Source organism: Pyrgilauda ruficollis, unplaced genomic scaffold, assembly GCF_017590135.1.
Source record: "Pyrgilauda ruficollis isolate IOZ18807 unplaced genomic scaffold, ASM1759013v1 scaffold173, whole genome shotgun sequence".
NCBI lineage: Eukaryota > Metazoa > Chordata > Aves > Passeriformes > Passeridae > Pyrgilauda > Pyrgilauda ruficollis.
In genome coordinates, this window is record NW_024516209.1 from 534,403 (window position 1) to 558,132 (window position 23,730).

The 23,730-nt window shown below is 48.4% G+C and overlaps 1 protein-coding gene across 1 annotated transcript; it reads left to right on the forward strand.

The window, feature by feature from the left end:
* The first annotated feature begins 1,063 nt into the window (after positions 1–1,063).
* Positions 1,064–22,513, forward strand: PTH1R (parathyroid hormone 1 receptor). The gene is made up of 10 exons (XM_041464191.1): positions 1,064–1,081; positions 1,283–1,377; positions 3,779–3,965; positions 8,567–8,720; positions 14,878–14,938; positions 15,719–15,800; positions 18,456–18,550; positions 20,370–20,511; positions 20,987–21,028; positions 22,151–22,513. The coding sequence occupies exons 1-10, from the start codon at positions 1,064–1,066 to the stop codon at positions 22,511–22,513; spliced, it is 1,239 nt and encodes a 412-aa protein (XP_041320125.1).
* The last annotated feature ends 1,217 nt before the right edge of the window (positions 22,514–23,730 follow it).

Consider the following 23,730-nt stretch of genomic DNA (forward strand, 5'->3'; position numbering starts at 1 on the left):
AAATTCCCAGCTCAGCAGGCATTTTTGTCCAGGTGAAAATTCCCAAGAGATCCCTGGACTGGGCCGAGAGTTTATAAAGTGCTTTGGGTCCCTTTGGGGTGAAAATGCTGTGAAATTCTCAAGCATGGGATTAACCCCACTCCATCATTAATCCCTTGCCAAATTCCCAGCTCAGCAGGCATTTTTGTCCAGGTGAAAATTCCCAAGAGATCCCTGGACTGGGCCGAGAGTTTATAAAGTGCTTTGGGTCCCTTTGGGGTGAAAATGCTGTGAAATTCTCAAGCATGGGATTAACCCCACTCCATCATTAATCCCTTGCCAAATTCCCAGCTCAGCAGGCATTTTTGTCCAGGTGAAAATTCCCAAGAGATCCCTGGACTGGGCCGAGAGTTTATAAAGTGCTTTGGGTCCCTTTGGGGTGAAAATGCTGTGAAATTCTCAAGCATGGGATTAACCCCACTCCATCATTAATCCCTTGCCAAATTCCCAGCTCAGCAGGCATTTTTGTCCAGGTGAAAATTCCCAAGAGATCCCTGGACTGGGCCGAGAGTTTATAAAGTGCTTTGGGTCCCTTTGGGGTGAAAATGCTGTGAAATTCTCAAGCATGGGATTAACCCCACTCCATCATTAATCCCTTGCCAAATTCCCAGCTCAGCAGGCATTTTTGTCCAGGTGAAAATTCCCAAGAGATCCCTGGACTGGGCCGAGAGTTTATAAAGTGCTTTGGGTCCCTTTGGGGTGAAAATGCTGTGAAATTCTCAAGCATGGGATTAACCCCACTCCATCATTAATCCCTTGCCAAATTCCCAGCTCAGCAGGCATTTTTGTCCAGGTGAAAATTCCCAAGTGATCCCTGGACTGGGCCGAGAGTTTGTAAAGTGCTTTGGGTCCCTTTGGGGTGAAAATGCTGTGAAATTCCCAGGCATGGGATTAACCCCACTCCATCATTAATCCCTTGCCAAATTCCCAGCTCAGCAGGCATTTTGTCCAGGTGAAAATTCCCAAGTGACCGCTGAATTGGGCCAGGAGTTTGTAAAGCGCTTTGGGCTCCTTTGGGATGAAAATGCCGCGAAACTCCCAGGTATAGGATGAACCCAACTCCACCATAAATCCCTTGGGAAAATCCCACCTCCCCACCTCAGGGAACACAAGCCCCACTTCCCAAGCTGCCAAAAAGATGGGATTCCCGAAGGATCTGGGCTCTGCGTGCTGCCAGGGTTGTGTGGTGCAGTAGGGCCGCGTTCCCCATGTGACGCTGTTTTCTCCATCATTTCTGCTGCAGGAGGTCTTTGATCGCCTCTATTTGATTTATACTGTTGGATACTCCATCTCCCTGGGATCCCTCACAGTTGCTGTCCTTATCCTGGGATACTTCAGGTAGGCGGCTCTGTTTTTACCTAAGCGACGCCGGAAAAGCCGCGGGTTTTTCCGGAAGGATAAAATTGGGGTGGCGCAGTTCAGGAAGCCACCAGTGGTGGTGGCATCTGTGATTTGGGCTGTGTTAGGGTATCCCAGGGCAAACTTCCTGGGGGATGGTGGGTGGGATGTTGGAACTCCTTCCGCTTCCCTCAGGTGGAGTTTTCCAGGCCCTCTTTGTAGCAAATGGGAAGCGGGGCGTCTCCAGGAATTCCTTTGAAGACTCTCCAGGATTTTCTGTCCCTATTATCCCTGCAGGCGACTGGCTTAGCTTTAGATGGCTGATTTGCAGAGAAATAAGATTCCTTGAGGGAAATCCCACTCTAAGTCCGAGTGTTCATGAAGGATAAACCAGTTGAAAGGGATGGAAAACTCCCAGGCTGATTCCTCCAATCCCCCCACACTGCTGCTCTTCCCAGGGATCCAAAAATGACCCTCCTGACTCCATTGTGTCCCCTCTCTTCCCACCATCCCTGCCAAGGGATTTAGACCCCTAAATGCCACTTTGAGCCCTCGTTACCCATTCCTCAATCCAGTGTTGCAGCTTCCATCCCTGAAAGTGTCCAAGGCCAGGCTGGACAGGGCTTGGAGCAGCCTGGGACAGTGGAAGGTGTCAGGGTTGGAATGGGATGATATTTAAGGTCCCTTACAGCCCAAACCATTCTGAGATTCTGGGATTCTTGCTGACACAGACAACATGGGATGGGAGGGATGAAAGGTGTCACACATATCCAAGGATTTGTCCTTTGGGAATGTTCTACCTGGTGACCCCATAGAGCAGGATGACCCCAAACCCTGAGCCCCAGATTTGCTTCCCTTCTGTGTCTGCTTGTGTCTTCTCCTAAAAAACCAGCAAGACCTGGACAAGAGCTGGTGGGACCCAAAACAGCCACGTGGTGTCTGCAGAGGGATTTGGGAAGCTTGAGCCGAGCCCTGCACATGGAACACTGGGAATGAAATGTGTGGCTTTGGGCTCTGAAAGTGCTCAGAGCTCTCAGCAGACAGTAAAAGGTGTCAGGGGGGTTTGCTTGGACAGCAAATCCCAAATCCATGACAGACCCAATCCAAAGGGCACTGCAGACCCCATCCCTCCACCACACTCCTGTTCTCCCGACCTTTTCCCTCCACTTCATTTCCCACTGGACACTGGCAAGGTTGTTAAAATATTCCATGTCCACATGTGCAAGAGAATTCCTGGTTTTTCTTTATCCATATCTTTATCCCACATCATTTCTAGCCCAGACCACCCGGGCAACTGTGCTGGAGCATCTTTATCCCAAGGATCAGAGCAGGGATCAAGCCAGATTTTATCCTCGATAATCCAGAGATTCATTGACTCCCTTTCAAATGCAGGAGACAAAGCCAATCCTCATTTAATAAACCTCATCAGTTCCACTTGGAGTAATTTGGATTATAAAAGCGCAGAGAACAACTGGTGTTGTTATCATAATGTCCTGCAAAAGGGATAAAAACACAGCCTTTAATTAGTGCAGATTATTGGGATTTAAGAGGAATATAAACCCATTCATAAATGCAGGCATGGCACCAGAGGACAGAGGGGACCCCAAGATGTTGGTTCCTTTTTCCCAAAATCCTGATTCCAAAATACACCTCTTCTTCCTGGTTCTGACCCATTCACATCTCACCATTCCCAAAAAAGCTTTTCCTCCAAAAAGGACCTTAAAGCGCTTTACAACTGGGATTTGTGGGGTCACTGCTGCCATTGCTGGGATGGAGCCCACAAACTGCTCCAAAGGATGACATTTACAGCAGGAAATCAGGGACAACAGCCCAGCACACCCAAGTTACTGCTGGAGTTGCTCCTAAACTGAGCTGGGAAAATAATTAATGGTTTACAGGAAATTCTGAGAGGTTTCCAGCGGTCCCAAGTTCTGGAGCCTCTGGAATCCAAGGGCAGGAGTGGATAGGAGAGTGGGAATGGGTTCCCACTGCCCGGGGGCAGGGTTAGAGAAGATTTTAGGAAGGAATTCCTGGCTGGCAGGGTTGGGAGGCGGTGGCACAGGGTGCCCAGAGATGCTGTGGCTGCCCCATCCCTGGAAGTGCCCAAGGCCAGGTTGGATGGGGCTTGGAGCACCCTGGGATAGTGGGAGGTGTTCCTGCCCATGGCAGGGGGTGGGATTGGATGGCCTTGAAGTCCCATGCATCCCAAACCATTCCGTGATTCCCCGAAGCCCCTGGAGAAGGTATTATTCCATTTCCCAACCCCATGGGTGACCCTCACTCTGCTCCCCGTGGGGGCACGGTGCCAGAGGGAGGAGCTGGGACTCTCCAGAGCCAGAAGTGGCCCTGGCTCCATCCAACAGCCGGACTAAACTTCCCAATCCTTCTTCTCCTCTTCCAGACGTTTGCACTGCACTAGGAACTACATCCACATGCACCTGTTTGTGTCCTTCATGCTGAGGGCCGTCAGCATCTTCGTGAAGGACGCAGTCCTGTACTCCGGGTCAGCCCTGGAGGAGATGGAGCGGATCTCCGAGGAGGACTTGAAATCCATCACGGAAGCACCTCCAGCGGATAAATCGCAGTTTGTGAGTATTCCCAGAGCAGTGGTTTTCCAGGATTCGTGTCTTTGTCCTCTCCGTTCAACACTTACATTCTTTTGGGGAATTTTCCACGCTGCTCATCTTTCAAAGCCTCTTCCTGTCCTTTCCCATTCTCAGTCCATTGGTTCAGAGGGATTCCCAATTCCTGAGCTAAGGAAAAGGTGCTCCCATGGCAGTAAAGGTTGATGGTTTGACTCCCATCTACATTCCCCTGATACCCCCTGGAATTTCTGGCTGTGGAAGCATTCCTGACCATCCCAGCACAAGGCACATCCAGCTTGGCTCACAAGACTTCCACGGATGGGGAATGCACAACTTTTCTCCCTCCCATATGGAAAAAAAGACATTTTGGAAGGGAAAATGGGGGGAGGATGTGCTGTCATAGGAAATGGTAGGGCTCATCTGCAAAAAGGAGGTGGCGTCTATGAGAGGGACCTCGGACAGAATCATTGAGTTGAAAAAGAATTCCAAGGTCGTCCAATCTTGGAATTGCTGGTGGGTCCCCAATCCCAGCCTTGTCCCCAGCCCAGAGCACTGAGTGCCTCATCCAGGAATTCCTTGGACACCTCCAGGGATGGGCACTCCAGACCTCCCTGGCAGCTTCTTCCAAGGCCTGAGCACCCTTTCCATAGGGAAATTCCTGCTGGTGTCCACCCTGAACCTCAGGCTCCATTTATGGGTGGGTTGAGTCAATGCAGTCAACCCAGGCAGACGAGTCCGCATCCCAAAATAAAAATGGAAGTGAGGTCAGTTTGGGAGCACGGTGCCAGAGGGAGGAGCTGGGGCTCTCCAGAGCCAGAAGTGGCCCTGGCTCCATCCAACAGCCGGACTAAACTTCCCAATCCTTCTTCTCCTCTTCCAGACGTTTGCACTGCACTAGGAACTACATCCACATGCACCTGTTTGTGTCCTTCATGCTGAGGGCCGTCAGCATCTTCGTGAAGGACGCAGTCCTGTACTCCGGGTCAGCCCTGGAGGAGATGGAGCGGATCTCCGAGGAGGACTTGAAATCCATCACGGAAGCACCTCCAGCGGATAAATCGCAGTTTGTGAGTATTCCCAGAGCAGTGGTTTTCCAGGATTCGTGTCTTTGTCCTCTCCGTTCAACACTTACATTCTTTTGGGGAATTTTCCACGCTGCTCATCTTTCAAAGCCTCTTCCTGTCCTTTCCCATTCTCAGTCCATTGGTTCAGAGGGATTCCCAATTCCTGAGCTAAGGAAAAGGTGCTCCCATGGCAGTAAAGGTTGATGGTTTGACTCCCATCTACATTCCCCTGATACCCCCTGGAATTTCTGGCTGTGGAAGCATTCCTGACCATCCCAGCACAAGGCACATCCAGCTTGGCTCACAAGACTTCCACGGATGGGGAATGCACAACTTTTCTCCCTCCCGTATGGAAAAAAAGACATTTTGGAAGGGAAAATGGGGAGAGGATGTGCTGTCATAGGAAATGGTAGGGCTCATCTGCAAAAAGGAGGTGGCGTCTATGAGAGGGACCTCGGACAGAATCATTGAGTTGAAAAAGAATTCCAAGGTCGTCCAATCTTGGAATTGCTGGTGGGTCCCCAATCCCAGCCTTGTCCCCAGCCCAGAGCACTGAGTGCCTCATCCAGGAATTCCTTGGACACCTCCAGGGATGGGCACTCCAGACCTCCCTGGCAGCTTCTTCCAAGGCCTGAGCACCCTTTCCATAGGGAAATTCCTGCTGGTGTCCACCCTGAACCTCAGGCTCCATTTATGGGTGGGTTGAGTCAATGCAGTCAACCCAGGCGAGCACTGAGTGCCACATCCAGGAATTCCTTGGACACCTCCAGGGATGGGGACTCCAGACCTCCCTGGAAGCTTCTTCCAAGGCCTGAGCACCCTTTCCATAGGGAAATTCCTGCTGGTGTCCACCCTGAACCTCAGGCTCCATTTATGGGTGGGTTGAGTCAATGCAGTCAACCCAGGCAGACGAGTCCGCATCCCAAAATAAAAATGGAAGTGAGGTCAGTTGGACTCTTCTCCAAAATTCCATGGGGATTTCACTGTATAGAAATCTCTGATGGCAATATCTGCACTGTCCATGTGCTTGGGGGGGATGAAGCCCATCCTCACATTTCCCACATCCCGAAGCTCTCGGCTCTCCTTGTCATTGGTCCCATCCCGGATTTCCCATGGAAACCCAGGGGGTTGTAAAGCTCTTTGGGCTCCTTTGGGATGAAAATGCTGCAAAACTCCCGGGTATGGGATGAACCCAACTCCACCATAAATCCCTTGGGAAAATCCCACCTCCCCACCTCAGGGAACACAAGCCCCACTTCCCAAGCTGCCAAAAAGATGGGATTCCCGAAGGATCTGGGCTCTGCGTGCTGCCCAGATCCTTCTCACCTTCTCACTTCCCACAGTTCCCTGAAGGGAGGGGACGGCTGGAGGGTCGGGCTCTGCTCCCAGGGAACAGGGACAGGAGGAGAGGGAACGGCCTCAAGCTGGGCCAGGGCAGCTCAGGGTGGACACCAGCAGGAATTTCCCCATGGAAAGGGTGCTCAGGCCTTGGAACTGCCCAGGGAGGTTCGGAGTCCCCACCCCTGGAGATATCCAAGGAATTCCTGGATGTGGCACTTGGTGCTGTGGTGGGGATCAGGCACAGCTTGGACTCGATGGGCATGGAGGTCTTTTCCAACCTCAAGGATTCTGGGATCAACTTCCTGCCTGTGGATTTGCTTGGCTTCTCAAATCTTTCCCAGCTTGTGCTACAACCAGGGACCAGCAACACCCTGTGAAAAATCAGAGGTTTTGGGAATGTCCCACTGTGCATCCGAGTGTCCCAACTGGAACTTTGTCATTGTGTTCTTTTTCCATCCTGGAGATCCGTGTCATTAATTTACAGAGTCTCACTCAACACGCTCCAAAACTCTTTTTTTTCTGGAAAGAACACAAAATGTTTCACTGCATTGTTTGGTGTTTCTCCTCTTGCTGGGCTCATTATAAGGAATAACTAGAATAATCTATGGCATTCTTTGGATATTAACATTTAATGGTATTTCCCACTCTTCGGAATTACAAGGCAAACAAGCGATGAAGGCGACAATTAATGGATTTCATTTGTTTTCAAATGAAATGGGAACTTAGCAATTAGTGCCTCACATTCCCTGCATGAGGCAATAAATATAAAAAATAAATATAGAAAATATTATCAAACCTAGATGGGGATTTTTTATAAATACAAATAATATTTATTAATTTAGGGAGATTTTTAATTAATCTATTTTAACTCCCTCTCTCTCTAAAAAAAAAAGAACGTAATGTGAACATATCAATATGCAAATATATGTATAGATATATATATTGATGGACAAAAAATTAGCAAAAGATCTGCGCCAGGATAAAAAAAAATTGGCTTTTTATTTCCAAGGTATTATTATTACTGACATTTTCTGTCAGTCCTTTGTATTCCTCTTAAAGGAAGGGACAGCACAAAGATGGAGCAAGGGATGTGGCAGCCACAGAATTCCTGGGAAATCCAACTTCCCAGACTCCAAGGATATCCACACTGACAAGAGCTGGCTTTGTACTGATTAATCCCTAAGTGGCACCAATATTTTGCAGCCTTTCCCTACTGGAGCTGAGAAATTGGGAAGAAAGGGTTCTTTGGAAATTGGTTCTTTGGAAAGGATTTCTTTGGAAATTGGTTTCTTTGGAAAGGGTTCTGAGAAATTGGAAAGAAAGGTAGCTTCATCCCACTCTGTCCCAAGGGAGTGTTGGGTCACAGCCAGGGTTTTGCTCCCAAAAAATTAAAGGATTTCAGCTCAGTGTGGAGCAACTCAGCTTAGGAGCACATTTAACTTCACAATGTCCTGGAAGTCTCTCTCAGATCTCCCATCTTGCAGCTCAGGTGGGACACCTTGGGATTTCCAGGGAAAATCCTCCAGGCCTGTTTGCCCTTGGAACACCTGGCTCCAAAGGCAGCTGGAGCCATCTGCAATGGTTCTCAATTGTTGAGGACAGACAAACAACCCTGGAGGGTCCAGTGGACATCCATGACGGAATGGGGTGACTCCATCCCACCTTGGTCTCTCCATGAGCTGAGGAAGGAGTTGTAATTCCAAGCGCTGTGACTTCAGCAGGACACCCAGAGACCTGGACAGCTTGGCCAAGGCCCTTTGGCCTCCAACATGGACAAAGAACACAGGGAAAAGATGAAACACAGGGAAAAGATGAAACACAGGGAAAAGATGAAACACAGGGAAAAGATGAAATACAGGAAAAGATGAAATAAGTGAAAGATGAATCCCAACTGCTCCAGGGAGTGTGTGAGCCCCTCATCCCTGGGTTGGGAGAGAGCAGGATCAGGCTATCGTATCTTTTTCTCTACTTCCCAACTCATCTGCTGTAGGAAAAATCATCTTTGGCTCAGGAGTTTTTTCCCAACAGTTCATCTTTCCTGCTCTTCCACAGGTTTTCCCCCTCATTAAAAAAACCCTGAAACAGAATTTTCTGATTTAGTTCCTTTCTCCACCTCGTTCCCCACCCCTCCTCAATGTGTTTGCACTGCACAAGAATCTCACCCTGTGCTCCTTCTCTGTCCTTCTGTGGTCGCTGCAGGTGGGCTGTAAAGTAGCTGTCACCTTCTTCCTCTACTTCCTGGCTACCAATTACTACTGGATCCTGGTGGAAGGGCTCTATCTCCACAGCCTCATCTTCATGGCATTTTTCTCAGAGAAGAAATATCTCTGGGGATTCACATTATTTGGCTGGGGTAAGTCATGGCTGCTCCTGGAAAAGCCTCCTGGAGGTGGTTCTTGAGGGAAACTCTGGATGTGCAGAAATACGGGAGAGGGGATGGAGGCAGGATGAGCAGCTCTTGCAAGGACAGGCTTTCCATCCCGGGATGCGATAATTTTTTTGTGGGGAGTTTTGAGTAAGTTAGAGATGGGACTTCTGAGTTTTAAAAAATGTGACTTTTTAAAAAAAAATTACAAGGCCTTTAATTATAAGACTTTGTAAGGAGTTATTGATTAATAAAACACTAATAATAAAAACATTTCTATTTTTAACCTAATATTTAAATATTTTTACTTATATTACAGTATAAACTTTCTTAGTTAATTATATTATAATACACAAACTTATAATACTATACTCTAATATTTTTGTTTACTTTTATAACTACTTTTATTTTTTCTATATCTTAAACTCTAAAACTCTAAACTTTCTTTTACTTTGTTTAGCTGAGGTTTAGTTTAATTTAGCTGAGGTAAAGTAAATGTCTTTACTTTAAACATAAATCTACATTTTCATTTTTAATACCTAAATTTAAAAGCTTTTTCTAAAGTCTTAAATCAAATCCCGTGTTTAACTCTAAACTTTGACTTACAAATTCAAAATTCTAAGAATTCCTTATATTTCGAATCCCAGCACTGGGAAGCCTTTATCATTCTGGAATTGTGGTGTTATCCTTCTGGAATGGTGATGTTTTCACTGTGGCTCTTCCAGGCTCTCCAGAAGGATCAGCCCAGGCTTGGAGAGGCAGCACAAAGAGACAGGGAATCCCAGGATGGGTTTGGGTTGGGAGGGACCTCAAATCCCATCCAGTGCCACCCCTGCCATGGCCAGGGACACCTCCCATTATCCCAGGCTGCTCCAAGCCCCTGTCCAACCTGACCTTGGACACTTCCAGGGATCCAGGGGCAGCCACAAATCTCTGGCGGTGCCTCACCACTCCCCCCATTTTGCCACCCTTCCAGGGTAGGAAATATGAGGGCTAAATTTGGGATGAGACAGCAAATTTCAGAGATTTATCCCCACCTCTTCCCAGGATCTCCTGCTGGGAAGCCAGTGCTGAGCTGGAGGGGCAGAAATCTGCGGGAGGTTTTGAGCATCTGCTCCCAATGAGAGCCCCAGGCTCTGATTTCCTCCCTCAAACCTCAGCTGGTTCAAATCCTTGAGGTCTCCTGAGCCTTGGAACACCACTGGAAACCTGCAATTTGTGGGGAAGAGTTTTTTATTTTCCTTTTCTTTCAACTTGGGCATCTTTTCCCTGAGTAACGAGAAAGGGGCGGGATGTGGGTGCAGGGAAGGGGCTCATTAGGAGAAGACATTCTGGGCACACACATTTCGGAGGAGAATGGGATTTCTGTTCTCTCCTGGCTTTAATTTTGGCTTCCCAGGAGTTACGAGGTGCTGGGACAATAAAACAACTGCCCACAGTTGTCTCGGAGTCTGGAGGTTGGGAGGAGAACAGGGAATGTTTCCGATGATCCTTGAGGATGTAAGGAAGGATAATGGGGTGTGGGTTTAAACAGGATGAGCAGGAAAACCTGTCCGGGGGCTGTGGTTACCTGGCACAGCCCCACTTCCCAAATTCCATATCCCAAATCCACCTGGCCACATCCTGAGTGCATTTTTAGGACAAGGTTCAGGCGTGCACCACCCCCACCCCCGTTCCAGAATGAGATTTTTATGGAAAAAAGTTGGTGGCTGTCCTTAACAGTGGAGCTCAGAGCAAGGCAGGGAACCCAGAACTGAAGGATTGCAGATTTTTGGGATTCAATACTCCAGGGCAGGGCTCTCTCCAGCCTTTCTCCTTCCCAAATGGGATACAGAGAAGGAGCTGCTCCCAAAACTCCTGTTCAGCTGCTCCATATGTCAGAAACTGCTGGTGCTGACAGATAATAACCATGGGAAATGTAAATATAGAAATATTCCAAAGTGGGAATCCATCTTTCAGGATGGCTGGAAAAATTTTGGGAAAATTAACAAATTAAGAGATATTTGGTGGGACTTGGAGCAACCTGGGACAGTGGAAGTTGTCCCTGCCCTCGGCAGGGGGTGGAATGAGATGGGATTTAAGGTCCCTTATCACCCAGATCGTTCTGGGATTCTATTTTGGGGATTTGGCATTTCTTATCTCAGCTGCTGAGGGCCAGAGAGGGCTTTGGATGGCACCTCTTTGCTAAAGCAAATGAACAAAACCCCAACCAAATTAAATTAGAAAAGAGAAACAAACTCATCTTCCTCCAAACCTTCAGGCTCTGTAAAAACTCCCTCTCAAAAAACAACACTAAACTGCAAAGAGCAGACTTAAAGAAGCAATTCCCCTGCGGGAATTTGGGAGGAGAGGGAAGCAGCTGGAAAATAATGCCATGTGTTTAACAAGCAAAACCAAAGGAAAAAGTTGGGATAGGCAGGGATTGCTCTCGTTAGCTCTCCCAAGTTCTGCCAGGGAATAATCATTTTATCGGAGCGACCACAGGGCTGGAGTCACACCTGTCACAACAGCCAGCATCCCTGGGCTTCCAGGAGCCTGAGGCTGCCCCGTGGAAATTCCTCTGGAATGAGAACACACGATCCCTCCGGTGGCAGTGGGGATTGCTTTGTTTGGATTGGGATGATAATGTCCGCACAGGCACCCGCTCAGGCGGATTGTTTGGATAATTTTTGGGCACTGGAAAGGGCAAACCAGTCCAGGAGCCACTGGAGACAGTGGAAAAATTCCAGTTCCTTGCAGCGGGCACTGGATCCTGCCCACACCGCAGCAATGAGTGACAGGGAATCAGGGATAAATAGTTATTCCACAGAAAAGACAGACTTGCCCCCAAAACTGGAATATTCTGGCAATAATCAGCATTGAATTTGTCCTGCCTGGAAATCTCCAAGGTGGAAACAGGGAGCGAAAATCACCCTGAAACATCTTATTTCTTGGAAAAGTGGGACAAAGAGCAATACTTTGATGTCATCTCCACGGATTTTTGTCCGGTATTTTCAATCCACATCCTCACTGGCACAAGCTCCATCAAAGCCCTCAACTCCCTTCTTCCAAGGGAGACCCTGCTGATGGAAAGGAATTCGTTCCTTGCCAGCACCCACCCACAATAAATAAATAATGACATTATGGGCAACAATAAATCCCTTGGGAGACTCCCAGCTCCCTGCAGCTGTTTTTTTGAAGGAAGTTTAGGAACTATGACCAATAGCCAGGAAACCCAAGCTGATTCCATTGGCGTTTCTCCTTCACACCGCGTTAATTCCCACACACACGCCTGGGCTGCCCTGGATTTCAGCAAACTGGGGATTGCAGGGACACCTGGAAAAGATAAAAAGGATGGTGGGAGGTGCCCCAAAAATCCATTATGATGAGCCCTGCGTGTTTGTCCAAGCAGGAATAATCCTGCCCTGAAAAATGTGTACCAAGCAGGACCAGAGGCCTTAAAAGTATTATTGTTATTCCCATTAAACATAAGGGAAAAGGGACACAGAGGGACTCATAAAACACAGGCATTGTTCCTCAGAGAAGCTTTCAAAACCCAGGGAATTGAGACCAGAATCCTAGACCTACACAAGTTCTTTATTCCTAAACTCCATTCCAGCAGTCACTCCCTCACTCCACATGCATGAAACCCATTTTTCCAGCTGCTGGGAGACATGGACACAGGAAAAGCCCTCGAGATGGAGGGATGGCCAGCAGATCTTTCCCATTTTCTAGCTGCTGGGGAGATTCCTGACTTTATAGCACCTGCATTGTACACACTGTGTGTGTGGCTGGAAATGCACAGCGCATACAATGTGGATTCTGTACAAGTCGCTCACGGCACGGTGGGGGCTGGGCTGGAGTCAGGAAGAGCATCCATCCATCCATCCATGCATCCATCCACCCATGTATCCATGGATCCATGTTGGGATTTTTAGGGATAACTCTTTTCTCCTGGGTATTTTATGGTTGGTTGGCAGCACGAAGTCGACACAGGATTAGTAGGAATGGGAATTGCGTCTCTTCTGAAGCTCAGGACAGGCAAGAGAGGAACAGATTCCTGTCAAGTATATCCAAATCTCCCAAAAAAATCCATCCCTCAGACTTAGAGCTTCACTGTTGTGGGAATATCCAATATCCCATGGACAGCCTTTCAACATGGCAGCTCCTCAGTGGATATAAACTGAAAGAGCACCAAAAAATTCAATCCATTTAAACCTTGGATGATTTTCCAGAGCCTGGAATGGGTGGATGACAGGGAGGAGGAAAGAGCTGGTGCCTGTCACCTTCCCCGAGCCCTCACTTCCCTCGCTCCAAGTTCTGAGTGCGACAGGTCAAGGACTTTCTTCCCAGTGCCAGCAGCACAGGGAATTGTGGAGCGGGATGAATTCCTTATAAATGTGGCTTTGTAGGAGCGCTGGGCCTGAGTGAGGCTCTGTGTTTAATTATTTATGCTTTCTTATATTACCTCGGCATTCCCAGCTCCCAGCCTGGATAAGGGCCCCGTTGTCCCTGGGTTTGGGACACAGCCGTCCCTGCTCCACACCCCGTGGTCAGGAAAACCTTTAAGCACCCTAATGAGACTTAAGTGCATGCTGAAAGTTAAGCCTGGGCTTATCCCCGAGCCCCAGTGAGCTTAGACTGGGAACAGCCTCTTCACAGTCCCCGCTGATAAATGTCGCCTTTATTTATTTTTTAATAATTTTTTTTTCCACCTGAAAGGGGTCATTCTTCCCAAATTTGTGGAAGCTACTGTGGATTGGATCCTGCTTTTTAAGGGAAGCCAGTAGGGGACTCAGTTGTACAAATAACTGGACCCTAAAAAAAAAATAAATACAAGGTTGCATTTGGATATTGGGGAATTTTTTTTCCTCGTTTCATAGAGAAAAGATGATGGCCTGGGGTAGCTGTGCTGAAATCAGGATGGTTCCTTTGGGAATGAAGCTTTGGCTGGATATTTTGGAAGCACAATCCGGAATTTTAGCATCTCTCTGCTTCGTGCAGCAGCTCTCTTGTATTTAACAGAGCTTCCAATCCATCCAGGGATTTTCTGTGAAAAACTGTCAGAGCCTGACTCTTGCTTTACCCTCTCATTGATGTGAAGGAAGGGAGGAAATATCTTGGAGAAGGTGTGCTGCGTAAAACCATTGGAATCATGGAATCATGGAATAGTTTGGGTTGGATGGGGTCTTGAGGATAATCCCATTCCACCTTCTACCATGGGCAGGGACAATTTCCACTATCCCAAGCCACATCCAGCCTGGACTTGGGCACTGCCAGGGATCCAGGGGCAGCCACAGCTGCTCTGGGAATTCCATCCCAGCTCCTCCCCACCCTCCCAGCCAGGAATTCCTTCCCAGTCTCCCATCCCTTGTCCCCAGTCCCTCTCCAGCTCTCCTGGAGCCCCTTCAGGCCCTGGCAGGGCTCTGAGCTCTCCCTGGAGCCTTCTCCTCTCCAGGGGAACATTCCCAGCTCTCCCAGCCTGGCTCAAGAGCAGAGTTCTCTGCTTCCCATGGGATGAGTTGGCCAAATCCGGTTTCAGTGTCTCAGGTTCCAGCACTCCCAGACCTCAGAGATCATCGAGTCCAACCATTCCCAGCACTGCCAAGGCCACCCCTGACCATGTCCCCAAGTGCCACATCCACAGGGATCTAAATCCCTCCAGGCATGGGGACCCCCCCTGCCCTGGGCAGTCCCAATGTGTAACAGCCCCTTCTGGGGAAGGAATTTTCCCAATTTCCAACCCAAACCTCCCCTGGCCCAGCCTGAGGCCGTTCCCTCTCCTCCTGTCCCTGTTCCCTGGGAGCACAGCCCGACCCCCCCGGCTGTCCCCTCCTGTCAGGAGCTGTGCAGAGCCACAAGGTCCCCCCTGAGCCTCCTTTTCTCCAGGCTCAGCCTCTTCCCAGCTCCCTCAGGAGTTTTCCAGATCTTTCCCAACTCCTTTTCCTTCCTGGACACGCTCCAGCCTCTCAATGTCTTTGTTGTGAGCACCCCAAACTGAACCAGTTCAGCTCTCAGATGTGAAAGCTCAGCCTTTCCCAGGCTCACTTATGCCTGAATAATTAAAAGCTGCTCCTTCCCCCTTCCCCTAACCCACTCCACCTGGAATTTTGGTGCCGGAGCCCTCGGTCCCCACTGACCTCGTGTCACCTGTGTTCTTTTGCAGGACTCCCTGCTGTGTTTGTCACAGTGTGGGCCAGCGTCAGAGCCACTCTGGCCGACACAGAGTAAGTCCCACTGGGTTTCCTTCTCTCCCTTTTATGTGCAGAGTTTTGTGGGATTTATGGGTGAATCCAAAAGGAAAAAGAAGCAGATAAAGATGGAATTCTATTGCGACATCATTAACTTTCGATGGAGAGCGGTGGATGGAAGGGAAGGATAATTTTTCCTTTTGTTTTGCAGGATCCAATAAATGGGAATACCTGCAGTTGTTATCCCTGGAGATAAGTGGATTGTGTCACAGCTGGGCAGGGACAAGACAGGGATCCTTAAAATCCTGAATGAACAGGAATGAGTTTGGGACACAGCAGCTGCAGCACAGCTAGAAAATTTGGTGGTGGTAGGGTGGTAGAACTGTAACTCCTCCATGGATTTTGCAATCCCAGCATGGTTTGGGTTGGAAGAGACCTTAAAGCTCATCCCATTCCACCCCTGCCATGGGCAGGGACTCCTTCCACTATCCCAGGTTGGGATATCCAAGCCCCATCCAACCTGGCCTTTCTCCCAAAACTCACAGGCCTGACCACGCAAGCTCTTCTGTTTTTCCAGGATCCTCCATCTGAGGATCCCTGGGCATTCCCAAATGGCTCTGCATGGGAAGACACTGCTTTCCAAAGGGGATTTCAGCTCCAGGGCATTAACCCAACACAGGAGGAGCTCTCCAAAGCTGGAGAGGGCGTTATAAGATTTAATTATCTGCAGCAGGTGAATTCAATTATGTTCTAATTAAAGAGCTCATTAATTACCCTCTTCCCCCCCCCCTTTATTTGGGGTTCTCCATTGCTCAGTCTCCTGGTGAAATCCATGTCAAAGAGCTCATGCACTCCCCCAAATCCCAGCATTAAACCAACACAGGAGGAGCTCTCCAAAGTTGGAGAGGGTGTTATAAGATTTAATTATCTGCACCAGGTGAATTCAATTATGTGCTAATTAAAGGGCTCATTAATTACCCTCTTCCTCCCCTCCCCTTTTTTTGGGGTTCTCCATTGCTCAGTCTCCTGGTGGAATCCATGTCAAAGAGCTCATGCACTCCCCCAAATCCCATCTCCCTTTCCACTCATCTATTTGTGGAGCTGGTAGGAATCTCTCCACAGTCCAGAGGGTTTGGAATCAGGCTGTTCCTCCTGCCTCCCAAATCAGGAGGCCTTGGAAGATGCCCAGTGTGGGTGAGAAGAGCAGCAGACACATAAAGAGCAGGAAATTTTCCCAGGTGGATGTGCTCATCTGTGCCATTAGGTGAGATCTTTGGGGTTTGCAGGGGGGGCTGGATTTCATCCTTTGGTGGAAATTCTCCACCTGGCTCCAGCAATTCCTTGGAAGAAACGCATCACCGAGACCACATCTTTGGAAATGGAACAGCAGAGGCTGGAGAAGAAAGTTCAGATGGTTCAATTAAATTAATTCCAGCAACCCCATCGCATTTCATTTGAAGGCCAATTAGCAGAAGAGAAAGAGCCCAATTGAGGCTCATCCTTGGAAAAATAAGGTTTCTCCAGGAGGTTGTGCCTGTGCCCTGGCAATTTGCAAATCCAGCTGTTTATTATGCAAAAATATTCTGTGGGTTGTGTCTGTTTAATTTCTGTGGGTTCGTATTGTTCACTTGGCTGCTTCTGCCGTTCCCACGTTGCTGGACTAAGCCCTGCATTTTCTGGATGAGATTTTGGAGGCTGAGGGATTTAAAATCTCTCCACTTTCTGCTAATTTGTATGTGATTCCTTTGTCTGGATTTCTTTTCAAATTTAGCACATTTGGGGAAATCAGAGTTTCCCTTCTGGGTGTGATAGGGTTGGGCATCTTTAATTTTGCCGACAAATGCAGAACAAGATCCCACTTTGGAGCCTTTAAAGCTGGAAAAGCTCCTGTAGAGACATAAATCCTGCTTGCTTTTTCCCTTTCAGATGGTTTCCAAGGAATTAAATGCCCCCAGACTCTGTCCTTCCCTGCCTGTCGGTCTGTCCATTCCTCCTTTTTAATTCCTGTGTCAGTCAGGAAATTTCAGCCAAATGGAGCTCAGAGAATGGGGGTTCAGAGATGTAAAATTCCCACAAACCTCATGAAAACAAGGAAAGGGATATGGGAGAGAATTTTCACTCATGCCCCAGTGATGGAAAGGGTGTGGCACGACCTTCCCTGTTTTTTTCATGGAGGACAGTTCAAAATGAGCTTGCACCTCCTCAGAGGAGGAGGAATCCAACCACAGGTGACAAAGCCACGGCAAACCAGGCTCTGCTGGCTCAGCAGCTCAGGGAATTCCTGGTTTTCCCGGGAGGATAATTGACTGTGAGAACAACTCTTCAATGGTTGTGGTGGAGAAATCTCTGTCATGGAAATGCCAGAACACGGATCTGCTCTGGCTCCAGCCAAAATGAATCCAAGGAGGTCTCCTGGGTCACCCAGCTTGAGGTTCACAATGGTCCCTCCCAAAAACTCCAAGCTGGTGTGTGGTGTGGTAATTTGGTGTCTCAAGATGCTGAAGGTTCCAGAGGAATCTGTAGGCATTATCCAACAACGTGGATCTGATCCCTGAGGTTACAGGATGTTCCTACCTGGACCCTCTCCATAATCCCAGGGAAGGGTTTGGCTGGGCCAGCAGCTGGTGGAATCCAGGGAAACCAAGCTCTGAAGAGCTCTACGAAGATGGGAATCTCCCCAGTGCCAACCCATCTTTCCTCTCCATGAGGTGTTGCCATTAAATTTTCCTCAGCGCGTTCTTGTAGGACAAGACTGGAATCGTGGAATCACGAAGGTTGGAAATCCTCTCTCAGGTCAAGTCCAACCATTCCCCCAGCACCACCATGGTCACCTTGTCCCCAAGTGCCACATCCACACGGGATTCCACCACTTCCCAGGATGAGAATTCCACCACTTTCCCAGGATGGGGATTCCACTTCTTCCTGGGGCAGCCTGTTCCAAGGCACCACTGGAATTATCTTGAGCAGCTGGCCACGAGTTGGGTTCACAGATGTGTCTCCCTGAAGGGCAGTAGATGATATTCCCTGACTGTCCTCGCCTGCTCCATCCTAAACACTTCCCAGAGGAAGTGGGAATATGGGAGAAATCCAACAGTTTCATTGTCCTTCTGCATTCTTGAGCTGTCATCTCATTAGGTCTACTCTGTGTCTTCACCATGGTGCCTTGGGCTTGTTCCTCTTTCCTTTTGCACATGGAAATGTGGGAAGATATCCTACGAGTGCTTCTGGTATCCCAAGGGGATCTTAATCCTGGCTGGGCTGTAAAGACAAATAAAACCTCTTTTTGGCCTCCTCCAGGTGCCTGCTGGGCTGGCTGGCTCAGATGTTTCCATGTGAGATGTCCACACCTCGTGAGCCATTCCATATTCTCCCTGAAGGTTAAAAACCCCAGGATCATTCCTGGAACGCTCATCCCTTCCACAGGAGGAGCTTCCCCCCAGTCCCATCCTCTGCCTCACCTGGGGGAAACACCAACTGAACAACTCCACCATTTTCATCGATTTTTTTTTTAACAGCTCTCATTTCTTTGTTGTTTGTTTTCTTTTCCCTGCAGGTAAATTTTATTCTCTTTATCAATATTATCAGAGTCCTCGCAACCAAGCTCCGAGAGACGAATGCAGGGAGGTGTGACTCGAGACAACAGTACAGGTGAGTGTCACCTGCCCTGTCCCCTTTCTGGGATGGGACAAAGTCCTTGGTCCACCCCCTTGGCTGTGGAGAAAGCCCAGGGTGACACTGATGCCACCCAAAATAACTTGAAAAGTTTGTTGTCTTCCAAGTGTGGTAATGCAGAATGAACCAGAGCAATTTAAAACTCTCCTAAACCTTTCAAATCCAGCCTGCTGGAGGTTAGGGAGGAATTCCAGCTCTTCAGCCAGCTTTTGAACCCAAAGTACAAAAATAAAACATTGTTTGTGCTGTTGAAGGCCATAAAACTTGTATCAGTGTATTTGCTTATTTTTATTTCCCTCCTGTGCTTTGTTAAGCTTGGCCTATTGGTTAAACCTGCCCTTGAGCGGGTGTTTCAGTGCCTTGGCTGAACTGAAAAAAATATTCCAATTTAGTTTCATTTTTTGTTTTGTTTTCCTTTGTTCTGCCAGCTGGTCTCCCTTGATAATTCAGGTTATTTGTAGCATGGTCAAAAATCGGATGGAAAAATCGGATTGCTGGGACACCACAGCTGCTTGAGAGCTCCCAAGGCTTCTCGGGATCTCCTGGACTGCCCAACAGGACACTTGGGAAGGGGGGAGAGCGGAATGGTTTGGGGTGTAAACCATGAGCTCATCGCTCCCACCTCTCTCTCCAAACACACATTGGAGGCAGGAGGGAGATTTGGCAGGAAAACACCTCCCAGTTTTCCTCGCTGCCCTGTCAGGGCTCTGATTTATCCATTTATTTACTTCTCCCTGGCTGAAGCTTTGCCATTAATTATGGTTTGGATGCGGCCTGCTCCTTTTAAAGTGTTAAATTCCCTCGGTGGTTTGCAGGCGCTGGACAGAGGCGGTGCCGGGCCTTGCTGGGAGCGATTCCCGCCCTTCCCGATCCCTGCTGCACTCGGGCACTTGCTGGAACTCTTGGCACAGGGTCTAATCCCTCAATTAATGTCACTTCCAGGCAAAGCTGATTCCCTCCGGAGCCAGCCCAGCCAAATACTCCGGGTTGTGGTGCCTCCGTGGAGTCCCCAGCACTGATCCTGTGCTGAGGTGGAGCTGCTCCCTGGAAAAATGAGCTTTTCCAAGTGATGCTGAAGCCCAAAGCACCTCCTCAGAGTGTTCACCTCTGCTCTGTCCTCTTCCCCTGGAGATCTGGAGTAATCCCACCCCTAACCCACTCCCTCTGCTCCAGATCTGCTCGTTGCACAGGAGCAATCCAGGTGGATTTTCCTGTCTTGCCTCAATGGAGTGGTTGAGGCTGGAAAAGACCTCTGGAAGTCGATTCTCCACCCTCCTGCCCAAGCAGTGGCAGCCACTGTGGGCCATGTAGGACCACGGGAAGATGGAGAACCATCCTTTAGGGATAAGGGGATTGGATTTGGTGGATTTTAGTTGGAGCCTAAGGGCTGGAATTGCAGCACAAATTCCTTTCGTTCCTTTCCACCTTCCCCCCCAAGATCCTGACCCAAACCTGGAGTTGGTCTGAGGCTGGAAAAGCCACCTCAGCGTTGTCACCTCCAGCATCACACGAGGCCATGTCGAGGGTTGGACTGGCACATGCTGGAGCATGAACCAACAGCTTGGAATTCCAGGTGGAATTCCACAGCACCTGTGCAAACATCCCATATCCAAGGGAACAAGGAGAAAACCACGAACAGCTCGTGCCCAGTGACAAACCTGGCTGGGCTGGTGATGCCGGGGAGGTTTATCCATGCACTAATTCCTTTTTTTTCCTTTTTTCCCCTTTTTTTTTTTTTCCTTTTTTTTCCCTTTTTTTCCCATTCCTTCCTTTTTTTTTTTTTTTTTTCCTGCAGGAAGCTGCTGAAATCTACCCTCGTCCTTATGCCTCTGTTTGGCGTTCACTATATTGTTTTCATGGCTATGCCATACACAGACGTGTCAGGGATTCTTTGGCAAGTTCAAATGCACTATGAAATGCTGTTCAACTCTTTCCAGGTATTGGAACTCTGGGAAAACATGGGAATTTCAGCGGGGAGAGGAGGGGAACGTGGGTGCAAGGCTGCCTTTGGAAGCAGGGCTGGGTTTACAGTACACTAGAATTAATTCATGAGGGGATTTGAAAATATTTGAGCCTCAGATCTGTTTTCTACTTGCAAAATGCAACAAGAAAATGGGAAATTTGTCCAGCAAAAAATGTTCTTCCCAATTCTTCCCAGTTCTCCCCAGGATCCCGTTGGCCTCTTGTCCCCCAGGACACTCTGCTGGATCCTTGTCCACCAGGAGCTCCATCCACAGGGAATTTTCTCTGTTTCCCTCTCCGGCCCCACTGAACAATCCCACATTTCTCGCACTCATTTTCCACAGAAGGTTTGAATGTCTCTAGTCTCAGAGAAGTCTGGGGGTGCTGGGCAGAAAAGAGACCCAAATTTCCCTAAATTCCCATTAATTTGTTGTTTCTTCCTCCTTCCAGGGATTTTTTGTTGCCATCATATACTGTTTTTGCAATGGAGAGGTGAGTCATGAACGTCTTAATTCCCTCCCTTCTTGGGTTAATTCCACACCCAGGTGGATGCACATCAGCACATCCTCATTTTTCTATAATAAACAAACTTATCTTGCAGTCCAAGGTCTCTCAGTTCCCATAAAAAATTAAAATCCTCATTTTTTTTTCTGGTGGGAAACCCCCAGGTCAGCATGGCACCGGTAAATGAGCTACTGGAGGCAGCTAATGGAGAAAAAATGTGGAATTTTTAATTTCCTAGCACAAGTGCTGCTTAGTGCTGCTTTATTTCAAATTAGCAAGAAAAATGGATTGATAGAGTCACTGATTAACAAAAAAAAAAAAAATCTGGATTTTCCCAGGCTCTTTTGACTTTTTTATCTATTTCCAGAATAATATACTTTATTTTCTGCATTTCCATTAATTCCCTGTATTACTGCTAATTAAGAAAGTGGATGGTCAGTGGCTGCACCCCAGGGAGAAACTTCCATGGACTGGCATAAAATGAAATTTATGGATTTTAAAGGGAATTTGTGACCTAAATTTATGTATTTTAAGGGGAATTTATAACCTAAATTTATGGATTTTAAGGGGAAATAAACCTTTAAAAATCACTGTTTATTTTCTGCAGATAAAATGAGAATAAAATCTAAGGGGAATTGATCTCACCCTAAATTTAGCAACCTACTTTAGACCCAGTCTAAAATTCCCATTCTAGGGAATTTTCTCAGGATTCAGGTGCCTCTCAAGGTGGTTTTCCCACTGACACTTGATTTTTATGAGACATTGAGACAATTCCCTCCTGGATGTGCTGCCCTCCATCCCTCAATCCTTGGGCAGAGCTATCTCACCTTTCCGGCCAGATGTTTTCAGCCATTCAAGATTCCCAGTGTCCAGTATTTCATTTGGAAAGGGCAGATTTAATGTGAATTTATTATTTATTTAATGTGAATTTATTCCGATTTCATGGACTCACAGAATCTCCTGAGTTGGAAGGGACCCATAAAGACCATGAAATTCCAAGTCCCCACAGAGTTTCCCACCCATTCCATCTCTGAACACCACATTTTCTTGGCATTTTTCTTCTCCCACTCATGGGGTTTTTTTTTTCCCTTCCTTTTTTTCCCCCCTCAGGTCCAAGCAGAAATAAAGAAGTCATGGAGCAGGTGGACTTTAGCACTTGACTTTAAAAGGAAAGCCCGGAGTGGGAGCACAACCTACAGCTATGGACCAATGGTTTCCCACACCAGCATCACAAATGTAGCCACCAGAGGGGCACTTGCCCTCCACCTCAACACGAGACTTATTCCAGGGACCCTCAACGGCCACCGGAATTTGCCAGGTTATGTGAAAAATGGCTCCATTTCAGAGAATTCCATGCCTTCCTCCGGCCCGGAGCAGTACAACAAAGATGAGGAATACCTGAATGGCTCCGGGCTTTACGATGGAGACAGACCCATGGTCCTTGTGGAAGAGGAGAGAGAGACAGTGATGTAAGGACAGGAGGAGGAAAGAAAAAAAAAAATCAGCCAAAGGATGAAAAAAGGTTCCTGGAGAGCATTTAGTGGGAAAAGACCATCAGGCCATGCAGCGGATTCCAAGGGTTTCCATGCAGCTCCTCTGTTCTGTGGAATGAGAGATTAAGTTATTTGGGGGGGGAAAAAAAAAAAAGTGAGCCACCAGCGTGGCCAGTGGGTGATGCCATCCATGAATTCTGTGATCCACGTTCTCCTGGTGATAACAGAGCTCTCCAGACCTGCTGGACACCGGAGATCCTGGGAGCTCGCCCGGGAGGGCTGCAGAGCCCTGCGTGGTCCTTGGATCCCTCAGAGAGCGTGGGTGGCCAAGGAGGACGGGAGCGTCCCCCAGGAAAGCAGGAGGCGTGCAGGGAGGGTGCAGTGCCATCTTCCTGGGAGGGGACAAGCCACCCTGGGGGGCAGCGGCTTGGGTTTGGTTTGTTCTCTGCCTGTGGATCTGCCTGGTGACACACACAGGGCCGGGAAAGGCCCCGCCACCCGTCGGTCAAAGGTCGTGTTGGGTACCACCAGCCCCATGATCTTCTTCCCTTGGGAATTCTCACTCCGTGGCAAAAAGGTTCTCACACCTCTGGGGCGGGGAGGGTTAACAGCTCACGGAGGCAGGCAGGGATTGTCCTCTCCTTCCCCTGAGTCCTGGGAGCAAGGCAGCAATCGGTGCAATTTTAGGGATGAATGTGGTTATCGGAATGTGCGGCATTCCTGCCCTTCCAGAGGGGCAGGTGGAGAGGGAACCACCAAGGTGCACGTCCCAGAGGGGTGATTGTGGCTAAAGTCAGCTCCCAGGGTGGATAACTCAGCCCTCCCTTTTTGTGGGTGCTCCTGGAAAGCGACTTCAATCCTTTCTTAAAACTCGGGATTGTTCCTCGCTCTGCCCTCTGAATGTCCTGTTCCACAGGGACGCGGAATTCCGGAATGGTTTGGGTTGGAAGGGACCTTAAAGGTCACCTTGTTCCACCCCCTGCCATGGCAGGGACACCTCCCACTATCCCAGGTTGCTCCAAGCCCTTTCCAAGCCTTCCCAACATTTCCAGGGATGGAGTATCCACGGTTTCTCTGGACAATTAATCCAAACCCTCATGAGAGAAAAGACTCCACCAGCTGTTATTCTGAGGGCTAATTAAGGATCAATTTCCCCAGACTCTGAAGGAAGTCAGGAAGAGCAGGTGGGATCCTGAC

What these genes read in the sequence shown, in the direction of transcription:
- PTH1R (XM_041464191.1), top strand. An exon ending in CAGCGGATAAATCGCAGTTT is followed by an intron (nt 3,966 to 8,566) that starts GTGAGTATTCCC and finishes TGGTCGCTGCAG; the next exon opens with GTGGGCTGTAAAGTAGCTGT. An exon ending in GCCACTCTGGCCGACACAGA is followed by an intron (nt 14,939 to 15,718) that starts GTAAGTCCCACT and finishes TCCATTGCTCAG; the next exon opens with TCTCCTGGTGAAATCCATGT.